This window comes from Balaenoptera musculus, chromosome 2 (assembly GCF_009873245.2).
Source record: "Balaenoptera musculus isolate JJ_BM4_2016_0621 chromosome 2, mBalMus1.pri.v3, whole genome shotgun sequence".
Classification (NCBI taxonomy): Eukaryota; Metazoa; Chordata; class Mammalia; order Artiodactyla; family Balaenopteridae; genus Balaenoptera; species Balaenoptera musculus.
The window spans coordinates 11,240,450-11,260,239 of record NC_045786.1 but is presented as its reverse complement, the minus strand read 5'-3'; the positions used below and the strand labels follow the sequence as shown (position 1 = coordinate 11,260,239).

General features: G+C 38.8%; 1 protein-coding gene across 8 annotated transcripts in view; it reads right to left on the bottom strand.

The window, feature by feature from the left end:
* Positions 1-19,790, bottom strand: part of ARHGAP21 (Rho GTPase activating protein 21) — a 125,146-nt gene that overhangs the window by 21,282 nt on the left and 84,074 nt on the right. For 5 of the 8 annotated variants that reach the window (XM_036841766.1, XM_036841761.1, XM_036841763.1 and 2 more), the window contains 6 exons: positions 14,664-14,693; positions 11,450-13,340; positions 6,452-6,610; positions 6,205-6,307; positions 3,912-3,948; positions 1,487-1,612 (listed from right to left, as the gene is read on the bottom strand). In XM_036841766.1, the coding sequence (XP_036697661.1) occupies positions 1,487-1,612; positions 3,912-3,948; positions 6,205-6,307; positions 6,452-6,610; positions 11,450-13,340; positions 14,664-14,693 (2,346 nt within the window). The remainder of the gene's footprint in view (positions 1-1,486; positions 1,613-3,911; positions 3,949-6,204; positions 6,308-6,451; positions 6,611-11,449; positions 13,341-14,663; positions 14,694-19,790) is intronic. The other 3 variants (XM_036841764.1, XM_036841765.1, XM_036841768.1) reach the window with 1 other exon arrangement.

The window sequence follows — 19,790 nt, the reverse complement described above, 5'->3', positions numbered from 1 at the left end:
AAGCAACTGACAAAGGATTCATCTCCAAAATATACAAGCAGTTCATGCAGCTCAATATCAAAAAAAACAAACAACCCAATCCAAAACTGGGCAGAATACCTAAATAGACATTGCTCCAGAGAAGATATACAGACCGTCAACAAACACATGAAAGGATGCTCAACATCACTAATCATTAGAGAAATGCAAATCAAAACTACAATGAGGTATCACCTCACACCAGTCAGAATGGTCATCAAAAAAATCTACAAACAATAAATGTTGGAGAGGGTGTGGAGAAAAGGGAACCCTCTTGCACTGTTGGTGGGAATGTAAATTGATACAGCCACTATGGAGAACAGTATGGAGGTTCCTCAAAAATCTAAAAATAGAACTACCATATGACCCAGCTATCCCACTACTGGGCATATACCCTGAGAAAACCATAATTCAAAAAGAGTCATGTACCACAATGTTCACTGTAGCTCTATTTACAATAGCCAGGACATGGAAGCAACCTAAGTGCCCACTGACAGATGAATGGATGAAGAAGATGTGGCACATATATACAATGGAATATTACTCAGCCATAAAAAGAAATGAAACTGAGTTATTTGGAGTGAGGTGGATGGACCTAGAGACTGTCATACAGAGTGAAGCAAGTCATAAAGAGAAAAACAAATACCATATGCTAACACATATATATGGACTCTTAAAAAAAAAAAAAAGGTTCTGAAGAACCTAGGGACAGGACAGGAATAAAGACGCAGACGTAGAGAATGGACTTGAGGACATGGGAAGGGGGAAGGGTACGCTGGGATGAAGTGAGAGAGTGGCATGGACATATATACACTACCAAATGTAAAACAGATAGCTAGTGGGAAGCAGCTGCATAGCACAGGGAGATCAGCTCGGTGCTTTTTGATCACCTAGAGGGGTGGAATAGGGAGGGTGGGAGGGTGACGCAAGAGGGAGGAGATATGGGGATATATGTATATGTATAGCTGATTTACTTTGTTATACAGCAGAAACTAACACATCATTGTAAAGGAATTATACTCCAATAAAGATGTTAAAAAAAAAAACTCAGAAAAAAAAAAATAAAGGCAACTTGAGTCAACTGGGCGACACTGAATAAAAATTTTAGAATTATTAGTATGGAGAACTGCCCCTCCCTAAAGTACTACTCTGTAATAATCCATGGGTAATAAACTACTTAATAAGAAAAGCAGAGTTCCTTCTTAAATACTCCGATGTCTCTTTTACATTGACAAGATGTAAGACAACATGTTCCATATGTAATTGATATAAAGGATGAAAAAGGTATAAAATTAAATCTCTGATTAGAATTTGTAAAAATAATTTTTCCTTTATGTAGAAAAAGATACTTATAACTGTTTTCCACTCTTTATTCTGGATATTTTGCCATTTTATGTATAGAGACTTAATGCTTTATGTTTCAGGGCCTGCATTTCCCACGCTCACAGTAGCTGAGAAAACACACTACCTTGCCCCTATCAGTGACAAGTGGCCTGAAATGAAGCCACCCTTCCTTGGCAGCATCGCTGAAAACCTCTGAGGAAGAATCTTTCCGGGATCCAGAATCTTCTGATGACTTTTGGCTGTCTGTGATCTACAGAAAAGGCCAAAGAAAACACAGCAAAATGTCAGCTTTTTTCTTTATAAGTATTTGCATGTTGAAACTGTTTTGCTGAAAAAGTCTTTTACTAAATCTTCCAAATGAAAGACTATTTTTGAAAAACCCTAACTTTACCAATTACATTAGAAAAATTTCTGGTTTTGCTTTTTAAAAAAATGGGTATTGACCACCATCATTTTTAAAGTCACCTGAAGGAATTTTTTTAACCACTAAAAAATAATAGAAATAGTATAATTTGCCTACTCTCAAGAGCTCACATTTTAGTGGGAAAAGGCAAAGAAGAAAGAAAAATAAAACAAGAAAATGATCAGATTGTGATTAGTGCCATTTGGAGAATGAAACAGGGAGATGCAATAAGGAAAAACAGAGCAGCAGCTATAAACTGGTGGTGCTGAGGTGAGACCTCTCTGCAGAAAGAACATGTGAGATGAAATTTGGAGAAAACATTTTAAAAAGAGGCAACCACGAAAGATCAGGGGAAAGAAAAATTCAGGGAGAATATATAGCTACTGAATGTACATTCATTGTTATCATTTTTTTTTTTGGCCACATCGAGGCATGTGGGATCTTAGCTCCCCAACCAGGGATTGAACCCGTGCGCAGAGTCCTAACCACTGGGATCCGAGGGCATTCCCTCACTGTTGTCATTTTAAATGTTCACTTTTCCATGGGAGCAAGAGAAACAGCTAGTTATAGATGGTTCAGGGTACTTCAGGCTGTGGCAGGAAGTGTGCGGGAGGCCATGAAGTGATGAATCAGAGGAGTAACATCATCTGATCACACGGCTGAAAGGTTGCTCCGCTTGCTACCTGGAGAACGGATTTGAAAGGGACAACCATGAAAGGAGGTGGCACCGTGGGAATCCAGGTGAGGCACGGTGGCAGCTGGGACTAAAGTAGCGAAAGTGAAGACAGAGAGGAAGGTAAAGGTTCAGGGTATGTTCTGGAGGTAGAGCGGACGGCACTTGAAAGGGAAAAGAAGAAACAAGCTTCATTCCTAGACCTGGCGCTTGAAAAAGTGGGTAAATTGAAGCGGACTTAGACAGATGGGGGAAAAGGAGGGATACACATGTCTGGGGGGGGTCACCGAGGTCTACTTAGTCATGGAAACCTTGAATTGCTTGTTAAACATCCAAATGGAGATGGTGCAGGGCAGGAGCCCACATGAGCCTCGGTTTGGGGAAGAGGTCAAGGCTGGCAATATACACTCGGGGAGATCTCTGGGTAGGAGCATCGAGGAAATGAGGGTAGGTGGAGAGGAAAGGGGAGTCATAACCAGCTCTAGACTTTCCAGCATTTTAAATATTATGCAGAGGCAGAAATGGAAACCAGCAGAAGAAAGTGTTTCAGGAAGTAAGTGGGAAATTACGTTGGATACTCCTAAAAGGGCAAATAAGTGAAAAATCCAAGCAGCCAGTTGTTCTGGAACCTGAGTGTCACTGGTAACCTTGGCCTGAACAGTGTCATTCTGATGTGTGTGGGGTGAGAAAGATGTGATGTGGGAAAGTGGAAACTACTGATAATTTTTTTCCCAAAGAATTTTGCTATGAAAAGTGGAAGAGTAAATCACAGCAGTAAACAGAGGGGGACGTGGATTCGAGGAAGGTTTTTCTTTTAAATACAGGAAATCATAGAACATGCTTCTATATGATGGTGACTGAGCCAATGGAAAGAGTGATCATGCAGAAGAGAGAGGGGTCTTGAGAAAGTGAAAAGTGATGGAATCCAAAGCAGAAACGTGGGTGTTTGTGCTTAATAGGATAATGTGCCACGCAAAAAGATACTTATTAAGATAAGGGTAAGGAAGGCAGAAAGTGTGGGTATAAATGAAGGTCCTGGTATCTTTGGAGAAGGTAAAAATAAGGAAATTCCTGTCTAACAGCTTTTATTGTTTCAATGAGGGAAGGACAGACAAGAGAGGACAGGGCGGATTGTATTGGGGGGGAACTGGGGGGAGGCAGGAAATAATAATGTTGAGGATAGAAAAAAATATATACTGCTGGGCAGTTAAATATTTGGCTGCAAACTTACAAAATAAGAAAATCAGCACGATGTATGTAAACTGCTATATATTTGATGTATATGTTTAGAAATCACAACTTAGAGTGATATTTTCCAAATGCACTTGCAAGTTATAGAATAGGAGGTTACGATATTTAAATATGAAATACCTAAGGGATAAAAGAAATAATTCTCTATGAAGAGCTAAAGTAAATTCAGGTAAATAGAAACATTTATCATTTACCGATATTTTAAAAATACTGAATACCTACCTTGATTCCCTTCAGGCTAGATACATGCTTAAAGGACCTGTTGGAAAAGAAGTCTATCAATATTTGCAGTAAATGCATAAAAATACCTTAAAGATGTAAAAGTAATTTGACTATTACAACTACCCTTTCATTAATAAGCTGACATTTCATTGTTACCATGTTAAATGATCAGAGTTTGATGCAAATGAGGAAAAACAGCTAGTTTTATAAGTACTTAAACTTTCGATTCCATGATAGAAGTTTTCTTAAACTGTAAGTTAAAACCATCTCTGAATAAAAGGTGAGATTTTCTTATCCTCTTTTTTTTTTTATATCAAGGAAAAAGCTACTCAGACTAAACATTGGGCTTTATGTTATTATTTACCCACAGGTATAATGCTCTATTAAGGATTTCCACATTGTCAATAATGACAGTGGTCACCATCAGCGGTCAGATAGACACAGGCACTTCCACACTCGTCCAGCTTGTGGACACGGCGGCAGCAAGTGCATTATCAGGGCTGCTCATGGCCGCCACTCTTCCCTCTGACCATATTCTGGATGTTTCAGTACAGAGAACACCAGATGCCACTGAATAAGCTTAGGGCTTTGGAGGACAGGTTCACACTAATTATTCAAAAACAATTTAACCTTATGGGACAAAGTTGTTTTGTTGTTGTTTTAATTTAAAGTTCATTAAGGAACTTAGGATTTTAAGGTGTGATCGAAGATGGCGCTGCCCTCTCCTCTCAGAGCCCCCCACCCCCCAAACAAGGCAACCAGAAATAGATATGCAAACTCATCTTCGACAACATCAGGAGACGCCTGTAATCTGAACTACAGCATATGAAGAAGTGGGGTTAAATGCAGTGAAGTAAAAAGTGGATACAGGGAGAGAGGACGCCAGTGCTTACACGTCTCAAACAAAACTGCAGAGTGCTGTTCTCTGAGAGATCAAAACTGAGCTTCCCTTGTTGGAACAACAGGAAAGGGGGTACCAGTGACAGGAGCCTCACTGATCACCATGGAGCATCAGGCGAGGTGAGGATGAAGGAGGAAACACACGGTCCTGCCATCTTTGCAGGAAGCACTGTGTAGCCGGGATAAGGTGAAGGCGACTCTGAAATGTGGCTGTTTACTGATATCTTTTAATGAGGGAGAGTAAAGGCTAAAATGGCTCACACATCCCACCCTGCATCATTAGAAAAATCCCTGCTAGCCACTGCCACTGCCCTTGGCCACACCTCACACAGACTCCCCTCAGGCAGCTGGTTCAGGAGGAATAAATCGGAGAGCAACTGACAATAGATGTTAAAGTAAAAAATACACATACCCTTTGATGTAACAATCCTTTTTCCAACTGTACTCACTCACATATATGCTAAATGAACTATGTACAAATATAGGCACCGAAGGATTATTTGTTGTAGCATAAGATTTGATCAACCTAAATGTCTGTTAGAATACAGAATACCAGTTAAATATATTATGGTATAACTACTCAGTGGAAAATTAAACAATCATGAAAAAGAATAAGCCAGGCATACATGCACTGAATGCTCTCCAAGATCAGTGTGTAGAGCACCTATCATTTGTTTATAGAAACAATTAGAACACACACAAACGTATATAAGTGTACGTAAATGTGTGTATGATTTTATGCACAGAATAGCTCTGGAATTATATAAAAGAAAATGATAGGGCTTCCCTGGTGGCGCAGTACTTGAGAGCCTGCCTGTCAATGCAGGGGACACGGGTTCGAGCCCTGGTCTGGGAAGATCCCATATGCCGCGGAGCGACTAGGCCCGTGAGTCGCAATTGCTGAGCCTGCGCGTCTGGAGCCTGTGCTCCGCAACGGGAGAGGCCGCAATAGTGAGAGGCCCGCGCACCGCGATGAAGAGTGGCCCCCACTTGCCGCAACTAGAGAAAGCCCTCGCACAGAAACGAAGACCCAACACACCCATAAACAGTAAATAAATAAATTAAAAAAAAAAAAAAAAAAAGAAAATGATAGCATAGTTATGTCTGAGAGTAGAACTGGGTGACTGAAGGCCTAAAGCAGAAGTAATTATTTAATATATATATTTTTATATGTATTTTTGTATTATGTTTGTGTATTACTGATTTTTCAACATTAATTTTTAAAAAAATTCAATTGAATGTATTATCATGTCACAACTTTGATTTTTTATTTGCATTTCTAACGTCATAAAGTTAGAAAATATGAAAGACACCAGTAAATTCAGTATTTACATGTCAAGGTCATACTGAGCACCCACTAACAAGTATTTAAGATAACACGCTTGAGACTTACAGTTTTGCATCTTCTCTGTAATCATCCAGGCCCTCGTCGTATGATTTTGATCGTTCTGTCTTTGAGCTGGGCTGGGCATCCGGGCTGGGAGGTCCAACAGATTCTGCAATCAAAACCCAACGCTTAGACATGCGCAAGTGGTTTCCAGATTCTTTTTAAATGGTGAGGAGATCACGGGGTGTCACAGTATTCTAAATGGAAAACTGAGAACGTGAGACAGTTCACATAACCGCTCCTTGAAACGTACCCTGGTCATGGGAGAGCTGACGTCGAATTAAAGGAGCTGAAGTTGTGAGGCTGGGAGGGGCCGCTGCTATGGAGGGTACCTGGGAGGTGGAAGCAGAGATGACCGCAGAGGCGGGGATGTGTGGGATATCGTGATCGATGCTGGGGCTAGTCGGCTCATCTGTAAGGTGAGAGGAAATAGGTATCATCAGTAATGATAAAATAATACAACAGTAATCAGTGGTCATTATTGAAAGAACCACCGGGAATGTGTCACAGTTACTTGGCTGCATTTCTGCAGGCTCATGGGTCAGACAAGTTAACTAGAGGTTGTAAGATTTCATGGGTTTGTGTGTATGTGAGGGGCACATGTGTATGAAAGATGACCCAGCTTGCCAGCTGACAAATGCTGGAAGTACTAATTTCAAGGAATCCAACATTTACCTTAAAAGAAATGAATAAATGTTAGGCACCGATGTCACAAATCCGTCTTCAGAACGATTTATTTTAGCACACAGAATAAGCCAGCTGTTAGGCATGGGAAGACTGAGCAGGGCAGGGGTCAAAGGACTTGTCTTGCTGGACTTTGTGAAAGCCACTTAATTCCTCTGGGTATTAAATTCATTCCCTATAAAGAAATTGGACTAGGATTATCAGGAAGGGTCATTTCTAGCTCAAGGGGGCTACACAATAAACCCACAAAAGGGGTAAAATTATCTGTTTAATTTATGTAAGAATATAAAATACTTTTGGGCTTTCATAAGCCAAGGATTTTTTAGGGGGCTTTTGAGGTTTGCATTTATTTTAAAAACTGAAAGATCTGGCTGAGAGTGTAGTTACTATTGGATCTCTTTTCAACATTAAAGGAACTAGCTGAAAATCCAGAAAGTCTGCTTTAGGGATACAATTCTATAATTTTTGTAAGTGTGACGTTTAAAAAAATTTTATTTCCCTAAGGAAGTAAGCATAGTATTCTATAAGGTGTGCTACAGATCGATTTGAAATATTTTGGGATAAAAGCCGACTACCAAAAGGAAGATAAATGAACATCTAAAATTATTCTGTGGTGAGCAGTTTTGTTAAACTTGGAACACAGAAATTTATCTAGTAAGAAGATGCCAATTCAAACTTGGGGAATCTGAGCTAAGAAGAGGGAACATTAAATTCAGGATTATTATTTAGTCACCCAATCACCCAGTCCCAGCCCTTTTGGGTAAATTTCAGATAGCTAAATTTACCTATAGAGACACTGTAATCCAGCTATATCCTACAAAACTTCTAAATTGGTTTAAAATGCCAGGGCCAGCACGGCTGCACCAATCAAATGCAATTTTAGTTAGGCTAATCCTAATTAAGTACACACATACTGGCCAACTTTGGGGTGAGAAGAACAAGAAGAAGTATTAGAAGTACGGCAAGAAAGAGGGGAGAACGAATTTGAGAGGAACTCGATGTGGGTAACACAGCTGGTTTCTTTATATTAATAGTTATGAGTAGTAAAAAGAAACACAGAAAATCAGGATTGGAGAATACACCTTATTAATACCTGCTACTGTAGAACAAATTACTTAGGAACTCATTACTCGTTTTGTGTTTACTTGTGAAAGACGTTGAAATTTATTTTCAGGACTTACTATGAAGCTTTACAAGAGCATGTATGTGAGTGGGCATAAACAAATTACTGCTAATGACTGATATTCCTAATTTAAAAACAAAGTGGTTTATTTTCTTCATTTTTCTAAGTCCTTGTGACCCCAAAGGAATATTAGATATTAAATGTGTAACAAAATGTTGGAAAATTTTCTTTCTGCAAGACGTTTCATTAGCTCTGTATTACACAGATAACTGAGTAAATAAATTGGCTCCATTCTGTGATATTTTAGGAATAAAGCCAAGGCACCTATTTATTTATTTATTTACTTATTTTGCATTGGTTATAATGTTTTCAAGTAACAAAAATAACTATTAAATTCACAGACTATTAAAGACCCTGTAGTGTGACAATACAACAGCAAGCCTTAAGTCTTTTCTTTTCTTCCTTTTAATTTAAATGTGCCATAAAATAGCATAGAGTATAGACCAACATTCTCCAAAGTGTGTTTTATGGTATACTAAACCGAAATACTCTAAATGAAAGAAAGGATTCATGGTCAAATACTTCTGAGACAAATTGTACTATATCCTGTCTAGAAAATTCACGATATATAGGAGCATGTTAATGATGCTGAGAGTTCTACAGTGAAGACAGACAAAACTTGTTTTACTTTCAAAACCCAGCATTTCTCAATTTATTTGATCACTAATCTTTTTTGTTTTTCCCCCTTTATCAAATGGAATTAGTTTTCCTAGAAAATACTTTGAGAAACATTGCAAATAGTCTCTTTTAGTCCGTTTCAATGCTGGAGTCCATCCCAGTAAAACACATATTTTTAAAAATAGCTAGATTGGAAAGACAAATACCCATTGGTCAGATAAAACTTTGAAGCTCAATAATAAAAGGATTTCAATATTAAATTTTGGAACTTAAGAACACTTACATCCATAGACAGCATTTACATCCGAAACAGTAAAATCAATTCTGTGTTCATATCTCAGTTCTGTATTCTACCCTATTCCACTGGTGCTGTTCAAATGATATACGAGAGTAATCATATGCAATATATTAAATTCCTGGGAGGCATACAGGAAATAAATGGATTATAAAGACATTTCTATGCTGGGGGACTTTTAAGTCATGATTCATAAAATAGAAGATGTCATTCAGTAGGAACTAAGGAGACTCTAATAAGTACTTAAAGTAGAATGTGATCAGAACAAATTAGTGAGCATTTTTATTTTTAATAAACAAACAAAATGGTCTATTTTAATAATTTTTCTAAATCTTTATGTATATAGAATTAAATAGATTTTTGTTTTACATTTTAGCCAAACTTGTCTTTAAAAGCATAATTAACCTTTTGATTTATTCCTGTACGTAGAAATATTAACAGATATAACTAGCGAACTTTTTATTACTCCAATATAATTTCATTATATTATTATTAGTAAGTAGGAAGAAAGTATAATGCCATTATTCTGGTAACATCTCACAGGCCTGGGAAATACAGCTATGGGTTGTAGGGCTTTTTATGTTTTAAAAAAAATCATAAAATAATCATTTCTATAAAATATCATTTCCATCTACAATAGAATTCTACTATTCTTTGAGGCTGGCCTTAAGGGTACAGATATAAATATGAGCACAATTTAGGTTGAGAGTCCCTACAATGTTTACAACTTGAATATGTCATATTTATAAAAAAATATAAGTTATGTGGAACTTTTTAAAAAAAACTGATTCTGACAGTGTCACCTGACAGTCCAAGAGCTCAACGGCTTTAACAAGTTTCTCTAGAAGAGAAAAAGTCTGAAACAGTACTGAAAGAAAATACAATATATTACAAAATTATGGCAAACTCTTCCTGAACCTATGGGGTAACAGGTTGAGTGAGAGTATGGCCTTGGCCTCAAAGCAAGCCTTGCATCACACATCTCCAGAGGGCGCTGTTCACAACGCATTCTGTATAAATGGTGCCCTCTGGAGTTGTGCTCTGCAATGAGGTTGGATCAGGGAAGTCTCTATTGCATATTGACTGTGTGACTTTGGGGAAGTTATTTAACCTCTCAATAGCTTAAATTTCTCATTTATTAAATGAAGATAATATGAAGGCTATATATGATAATCCTGTTAGCATATATTATCTTAGAGCTGCATAGTAATTATGATGAAAATTTGTTTTGTTTTGCTACACATTTAACCATCAAATCAAAATTATCATTCACCTATTATTTCGACAAATATTGAGTGCCTTCTCTATGCCAGGCATTAAGGACACAGAAGTGAACAAAAGAACTAAAATCCTGGCTCTCACGTAGCTCATGTTTTAGCTCTGCAGAGAAACATGTAATAAACAAAAAATACAAATGCCAAGTGGAAACAAGTGGTATAAAGATAAATAAAGTAGCTTAAGGAGATAGAGAATGTCAGGTTCTGTGTGTATTTTAGATTGGCTGGTCTGGAAAGGCTGCTTTGATAAGGTAATATCTGAGCAGAGGCCCAAATGTACTGAGAGAGCGCGAGTCTTGTGAATATCTCTGGAATGCACTCCAAGGCTTGGAACTGGTGCCAGGGCGCTGAAGCAGGGTGTGCTTGGCGCGTTTCAGGACTGCTAGGAGGCTGGCGTGTGTGAAGACGGCATGCACAGGAAGACGGGAGGTAGGGGTGAGAGGTGGAGCAGGGTTGTGACCCAGATCACAGAGGGCCTTGTCCACCGCAGTCGGGTTCTGGGTTCTATTCTGAGTAACACGGGAAGTAAAAAAGGGTTCTGATCAGGAGTGAAATGATCCTATTTATATTTTAAAAAACATACTGGCTGCTTTGTGGATAATATACCTGGGGCATGTGGGAGCAGACTAAAGCCTCAGTCAACATGATAGGTGTTCTAGATCAGGGCACATGCTTGTAATTTAAGTAATTTCCCCCCATCTAGTCCAGGACAGATTCTAAGACAAAGTAATGTGACAACAAAGAGGTCTTTTCAGTTGGCCCACAAGTTAAAATTTACAAAGAAATAAGCTTTAGAAAGTAAAAAGCACTGTTTAAATGAAAGGTTGATTACTAGCGATCAAAGCTGTTCCACTTGGCTTTTGTTTCAGCTGAATCAACAACTAAGCACAATTTGGTTTGCTGATGGGTCTCCTGACCCCACCCCAGATGGTGGGGATTTGTCTCATTAAAATCAAAATTAAAAATGGGTACCGAGTACGTAAAGCTTAAAAAAAAAAAAAGGAAAATGGATACTAGAAATAATTTTTGAGAGTAAAAGCTTATGCCTCTGGTTTTAGCAGAGTGTAGAAAATGTGGAACAAGTGTTTTAAGATCACAGTGTAAAATTCCTGTACCTGTTGAACTAGAAATACTTTGCTGAAAAGATGTGTTAAGTATTTGACATACTAGCCGATGACCATTAAGTGAGCTCACCTATAAATGGGATGGAAGCCAAGGAATCACTGGGTGGACTGGTACTTGAGGCCTTCCTCTCCTCCATCCTTTTTATATGGACCTCTCGGCGAGCATCGTTAGGTAGCCAGCAAGTGGTGTCTGACCCTGGTTCTTGGTCATTCACTGCCAAGATGTAAGACTGATGCCTTAAAGGCTGCGGCGTTTGGCGACCAGATGGAGGTTTTTCTCTTAGGGTGACAGTTTCTTTATTATCTACAGCATTTGATCGCTGAATTTCAGCCTCTTGTAAATTTAAATCTTGAATCCTTTGAGTGGCGGATAATTCCAAATCTGGAGTGCCAGCGTTCTCACTCATCGGAGGGGTGGGCTTAACAGAAGCTCCGGATAGAGAGGGGGGGTTCCCAGTGTCCACTTGGTGATCGGGGGCACTTTCAGTCCGTAACCATGTCTGCTGATTCAAGAGACTGTTTTGATGCAAGTGATTTACTGGTCTTTGGTCTTTGATGGAAACAAACGAGTTCTGGCTGGAGGGTGGTTTTATGACGTGCGTAGGTGCTTTCAGAGAATTATTTCGGACTTTCACAAGAGGTGACCTGTCTTGTGAAATACCTCGAGGCTGGGACATTCCGCAGGTAGTTTGAAAATTTCTGTTGGGCTGCAGCGGTTTCAGATCTGCTGGAATTCTTTTAAACTGAGACACCAATTCCACCCCTCTGCCACTCACTCGCCTGTTGTCGGAATTCACAACACTCGGAGCCACTGTAAAATTGGAACCTCGGAAAGATTTGTGAATTTCTTGCTGCCTATGCCTTTCATAAATACCTCGCCGATCATCCTGTTCGGTAAATCCACTCCACTTGTAAGTCTGCTTTCGTTCTCCCTTTACATCGGGTGGTGGACATTCAGAATGGACGTTTTCTAAGGTTTCACCCTGTCCCTCGATATAATCCCACGAGTGAGTCCTGTGGTTACTAAAACTAATAGAAGGAGAGGTCAGCGCTCCTTGAGATGCACTCCTTGGACAGTACTTCATTAACACCGAGTCCTCCAGCCTCTCTTGAGACACGCTGCGTTGCCGGATCTGAACGGACTGGGGCACTCGGTCCTGAGAGGTGCTCCGACGTCGTATCTGCAAGGCAGCGCGGTTCAGTACCACCTGGTTATAATCTGTTGTGCTCTGCGAGGCTGCTCTTAAACTATCTAATCTTTCTTGAATTGTCCGACAACCCATGTGCAACCGCCGGTTGTCAATATACTCTTTGTAAGTTTTATAGTTTTTCCAGTCTATGTGCTGATGGGAGTTTGGAGAATAGTGATTGACAGATACGGGAGGAGGATCCGCAGCTGGAGATCTGCTGCTTGCCAGTCCTTCTGAGTGTCCACTGTAATGGCCTGATTTAAGTAAAATGCCAGAAGGTTCCAACGACCTGGAGCCGGTCTGGTGGATTAGATGGGACGTGGGAATGGAGGATGGTGGCGATGTCTTTCTTGATGCTGTTTTGAAAGAGGTCTGCTCGCTTCTGCCATACCTCACCTCCTCAGTCCTGTGGGAGGGAACTGTGTGGCCGCTTCTGTTAGGTAACAAATCTACAACCTTCTCAGAAGGTACAATGACGGTCCTTACGCTTTCACTGCAGACACACACTGCTGTGTTTGACTTGGCCACCTCTGGTGGTGACGGAGGCACTTGTATTTCCATCCTGTAGGCCCTGCCGGGCTGCGTCAGTACTGGGGGACTGGCCTGCGGTTTGCTCGTGGAGGAGTCTGGAGGGGCTGTTTCGGGGGGCTGCACCGGGGCGGGAGGGGCGGGTGGCAGCCAGGGGTAGCAGACCAGTGGAGGTTCAGGTATGTTGCGGGCATTGCCGCTGTAGGCTTCGTTGCCCTTCAGGTAGGCATCTTGAGAATACGCCTACATGAAGACGAGAAAAAGGGGTCACTTCAGAGTCATCAAAGGAACACTTGTTTCCATTCTTGCGATGCACTATGTTATTTTACGGTGCCCTGCTCTTGGGTGGCATTCACTAAAGCATGCAGGCAAACACAGTGTAAAGGGTACTCCACAAATTCAGAAAAGGGCTAGTCTCTCAGAAATCAAATAAATTCTAGAATTTGCAAAAAATATAAATTACCATTGCCTATTTTCTCAAAAGACCTGAAACGCACCAAACTCCGCCCCGCCCTCGCCACCGTTAATTAGATACGGACGTCTTGCTTCTAAAAATTTCCCCTTTCAAGTTTTATGATTTTTTTTCCGCAGCAGTTGGCAGGTTAAATGGCTGCCTAATAAATCTCAGCAAAACAAGACTCTGATCTTTTGCCAGAGTGAAGGTGAAAATATTTAAAATCTTCACCAAATACATCTTCACTTTAGGCACTACTGCTATCATAAATAATACACTGAACACTGTCTTGCCAATTAATGATTACTGAGTCCCTAAAAATAATCCATTTTGATAAATTAAATCCTCCAACAGCCAGGAGAAATAGAGAATATGCACATTTAAGAAATTAAGTACACATTAAAGGCGTAAAATATGAAAAAAGGTAATTCATCTTCCTGTACATAATTTATATTTTTTTATTTTATGGTAATGCAAAATTGTATTGTACAAATTTATTTGGTCTCTTTTACCTGTTATAAGGAGACATTTCTCTATTACTAACAGGCAGGCATGCAGCTCCAATTATTTTTTATCAATTATTCACAAAATTATCTAGCAATGTTTTTTAAAACTTAAAAATAACAAATTAAAGTAACAGGACTCTATAAAACAGAGCTAACTGATGTAATTCAGGACTACGTTCGACAGCTGAGACAGTTAGGTGTGGTGTCATATTACATATCCTCCCCTAATCAAAACAAGCTTAATTCAAGACTATCATCACATCCTCTCTTTGCATTAGACAGCTTGCAAAGCTCAAGTGCAGCCACAAACATAACATAACAGCAAAGTACTAGGAGAAGAGAGAGTGTGAGATGCTTAAAAAAATACAGATGCAGATAAATGTTATGTTTTAACACCAGTTATGCACAGGATACAAAAGAAAACCAAACATAAAAAGAAAAAAATAAAGAAAATAATATATCACAAACACATTCTGCAAATTAGTAAGATTAACACCATGGAGAGATTCCTCTAAGCAAACTTACAGTTTTAATAGATTGGCTTACTACAAATCTCTACAAAACATGATTTATAAAGCAAGGAAATGGCTTCTGTGCAGTTCTTACCAGAGCTGTGACATCCTTTGTAAATTGTAGCTAGCAGAAAATAGGAAAACATAGTAGAAGCTGCTTACTGATATAAAGACAGAATCATGTTGTCATATTGATGCTGGAAAACAGCAACCTAAAAATACATCTATACTGATTCCTCCGGAAGGTACCAAGAGAAGTAAAGGGCAGTGAGGCATAAAGAATAACTTCAGTATCCTTCTGAGCATCTTTTTCTCAGGCTTTTCTCTGGTTCTTATTTGATTTGTCTACCATCCTCGAAAGCAAAATACATCTGGTGACATGCATTCCTAACATATTTTCTTCAATATGCACTGCTGTCTGATCATGTGCCACAAAGCTTCCCTTCCACAAGAGCAACATTGCTGCCTCTCATTTCCCCTGAGTTTCTTCCATCTCTGCTTCCAGATGACAAAACGAATGCTCTATTATGCATTTAAAATAGTACAACCTCCTCCTTCCCCTGTAAATCAGAGCATAACCACAAGCTGTCAGCTGACTGCAGCTGCCTTTACACTAGGATTTGGAACGAAAGAATGACTGTTTTATTAAATGGGTTTCCCTCAGAAATTAAGATCTTCCAATGCTGTACCTTTTCTCCTATTTTATTAAGCTTATGAAAATAACTACTGGATGGACATAAAAAAATATTACTTCCAGAGTAATTCTTTTTAACTTATAAAGAATATTATAGAACCTAAACCAGGATGCAGTGAGAACTGAAAGCCCAGTAGCTAAAAGAAAACATGCATGCCATAATATTTCTAAGGTATGAATACAGTCAGTCAAAATATACATTTTGGCTATGTGCCACTGACATAATAAGCTTATCTTTTTAATGCTGACTGTAGTAGCACCAGCGCTGTTCCATGACAGGAAAACTGTGTGTGGACGAGCGGAGTCGCTGGTACAGTATTTCCGGAGCGTGTTTGTGCAATTTTATTAAGCATCACCTGAAAGGGGTGATGTATTCCTTATGCTTGATGACGTAGGGGAAGTTTGGCTGCTGGGCTTCATGACTTCTCAAGACCTCTACGACATTAATGTACATTGTAAAACTTGACGTGAAATTACAAACTTATTTGGCCACGGAACCCATTTTTTTCCCGGGGTTTTAACACGATTAGAACTTCTGCTGGGAAATGCTGTTCTAGAACTAATAATTTAGAGATACCTCCTTTATTCAAATTTGGGGAGGAATATTATCTTTTAATAATAAAAGTATATGACCAGAACTATTAAATACTTGAAAAGGTATTTGACATACTTTAGATATTGCTAAGATTCCTAAATAGTCTATATTCATGGGTCCCCACTTCTGGGTAAAATTATGGCAAAGGGGTCCTTAAATATGCACACGTGGACCGTGCATTAACAGTGGACTGACTAAACAGAATACCTTACACATACAGTACTACTGTCTAATGCAAGCAGATATGGTTGAGATAAAGTATGAATTCATTCAGTAGTAGTACTGAATTTCCTCACATATCCTCTCAGTTCATGGATACTAAAAAAGCTTGTTTGCTTATCTATCTATTTAAAAGTTTCTCATTCTCATAAAGTTTGAGAACCAATACCATTCAATTAACATCCATGGGGAAATCAGCAGTGCTCCAAAGGCCACTGTCGCTTGGTATGTGTTCCAGGTAAGTCATGGGAATAAACTTCTACGGCTATGCTGAGAGGTGCGGTACAGACACAAATTATCTCCAGAATAAGTGTAGGGATGTAAATTAGGAATAGACAATATGACAATTTTAAGGAGTCCCCTTCTCCCAGGATGCCTTTAAGTGTTCCTCTAGAAAACAAACTGCCTGCAGAGGAAAGCTTTAGATGGGGCTTGTGCAAACACTGGGGTGGATTACAACATTCAACTCTTCGAGGAGAACATGGAACCCATTAGTAAGGTTTTACACTCTGAAAACAGAATTTTAAACTCCATAACTTGCTCATAGCTGTGACTGTGGTGTGCTTTCTCTTGAGTCAGAAAGTACTCACTCTTTCACTGAGACACCATGGTCAGACATTTCAATGTTTTAACTACCCCCTGGGAATCTCTGAATTGTCAATAGGCACCAATTAAACAGTACAAAATATCACTTAAAGTAATTTTTATATAATGATGTCAATTTATATTCTTTTATAATGACATCAAAATCATCCTGTATTAATAAGTTTGCCTGAAATGGTGTGGCCCAGAAATTTTTGAAACCAATGTCATAAGAATTGCATATTTGGCTCATAATAATTTTAATTTTTCCGTTTAAGTCCAAATGGATACTTCACAGTATTGAGTTGGCCAAAAAGTTCATTTGGTTAATGAATTCGTTGTTGAATAAAGTTCTTGGTGAAAATGAAAAATGTGTCATTTTTACTTATAACCGAACGAACTTTTTGGCCAAACCAATATATATCCATAAGTTTTGATGGAATTAGACAACACTCAGATTTTTTCCGACTGATTAGCACTTGGGAATTCAATAGGATATGACAAAAAAATCTTTAGCCAATTTTTTTTTCATTAGGCCATTTATATATCACTCTACATTTTTTCTTGAATTTCCTTTACCCTTGTATTAAAGTTTTATATCTTATAGTAGCTTAGTAGTTTAAAAGTTAATATTTTAAAATTCAAACCACACCTAATGAAAACGGAATAGTAGCAGCCCTGTGATGCCTACAGATCCAAAATGTTCTTTAAAGGGGGAGGGGGGTGAGGGGAGGTGAGTAAGGAAAGACGCCTCACGGAAGTCTTCATTTGGAATTAGAATTGTAAAGAGCGTTTAAATAAAATGTCATGTTAACAGTCTGGATCGTGACTGTAGGTATAGTGCCTAACAGTAGCCAAATAGTCCTAAAACAATCTTTCAGTTCAGTTTTAGTAGAACTGCATCAAAATCACTATTACCATACCTATTACTATTGCGATAGTATTACTATTACTGTACCATATTTACTGTCTTGTAAACAGGAAAAACAAACAAAAAAGTGCAGAATAAATAAGCTAGTAAGATTAAAATTCCTGCCTACCAGTTGGAGTTAACAGGCTGACCTGTTAATTTGATACCATTACTTATGATAAAAGCAAAAGTAACTACATATCTGTTTGGATAATTTTAAAATACACGTCAGACATGCCACAGTGGGACATGGGAGAAGCGGATGGTGTGGATATTTTATACCTTTCTAAATTATTTGAAACTTTTCTAACAAGCAAGTACTATTCTTATAATTATTAAAAATACTTTTTTTTTAAATACTTTTTTTAAAAATAGAAGTAACTGCTTCAAACTTGCAAATGAAAGAACCCTCCAGAATTCCTGTTCTTGCTTCCCTACTCTAAAGCAAGATTACCTTGATCCACACGTGACAAATGGATACCTAATTTTAAATAGAATAGTATACTGATTGTGGAACATAATAAATAATTATTTTGAAAGTAACTCTAATAAATCTAAAGAAAAATTTGGGTTAAATGACATTTTTCAATTTACATCGCACATTCATGGAGTGGTAACTAGGGCAATGGACGCAGATCCCAGAGATGAGTTTGCCTAGCAGCTCTGACCCTGACCGGCGGTGTGAATGTAACAGCCGATGACACTCTTCATCTGGACCCAACGACAGTATGGGACTGTGGTTTAGTTTCAAGTACAGCCTACATACAGTCTCAGGCCTACCTGGGTTCAAGTCCTAGTGCTGTCACTTTCTTCCCTGTTACACTAGAAAAGCTGTTTAGCCTGGCTGTTAAAACACAAAGTAGGCTCCAAATACCCTCGTCAAACATCAGACACACCCAAGAATCTCCACAGCCATCAGAACTGATCTACTTAAAACTGAATTTTGAGTCCATGGAGCTAAAGGCTTAATGAAGTATCTTGAAGTCTGCACAGAAAAGAACACCCAGATCTAGCGCTGAGAGCTACCATGGGTCCATTGAGGACATATTTTTTTTCAGTCAGCATCACTGTTTAGGTGACTTGACGGGTGGTGGCTATTTCATCCACTCTCAGTGTCTGAGAGGGCAACAAAATCGTTTTGTCTTTTTACAAAATGCAACAGGAAGTGCTTTTTATTTTGTAGTATCACCTTAAAAATATGAACTTGTCTAAGACTATGATCATGGTCTAAAATATTATTATATAAGACCACCAAATGACTCAAATGAATACAGTACTATTGTATTGTTAGTTTAAAATGTATGTCACTGTACATACATTTTACAATGTATGAAAATGTATGTTAGTTTAAAAAATGAGGTTGCCAAGTACAGGAGTACTATTACCAGCACTAGTTTAATAACGTAATAAATAATTCTTGGGGCTTCCCTGGTGGCGCAGCGGTTGAGAATCTGCCTGCCGATGCAGGGGACGCGGGTTCGAGCCCTGGTCTGGGAAGATCCCACATGCCGCGGAGCAACTGGGCCCGTGAGCCACAATTACTGAGCCTGCGCGTCTGGAGCCTGTGCTCCGCAACAAGAGAGGCCGCGATAGTGAGAGGCCCGCGCACCGCGATGAAGAGTGGCCCCCGCCTGCCACAACTGGAGAGAGCCCTCGCACAGAAACGAAGACCCAACACAGCCATAAATAAATAAATAAATAAATTAAAAAATAATAATAATAATAATTCTTAATTTTACTTCATGTTTTTCAACATCATGTCATGGTCTTCTGTGAATTATGAGATTTATTATTATATACCTGTCCTTACATGAGGTAAGTTTTAAACCAAATTAAATTTTCTATGCCACCTCTCAGAGATGAGCTGAATACCTCTAGAACAACTTGATCTATATGTCACTTGAGGAGCAAACGTTCATGGACACCTGATCCTGCCGTGACCCAGGCAAATATATAAAAACTGAGACAGGCTTTCTCTTGGGTAAATGATGTTTATAGTAGCTGTAAAAATGTTCATGTTTATGTTTTCTTTACAATGAATATTCAGCCTCACAGGGACAAATACGTCTTTAAAAGCATATATTTTAAGTAACAGATTTAAGACCAACATAAATACTTCTGAAGGCCCCTTATAGAACATTTTCATTCTAGAATCTGTTAGAGAGAAGTATTTCCACATATGGTTTTTCAAATCCCAGATTCTCTTTGCGTTTTATAATAG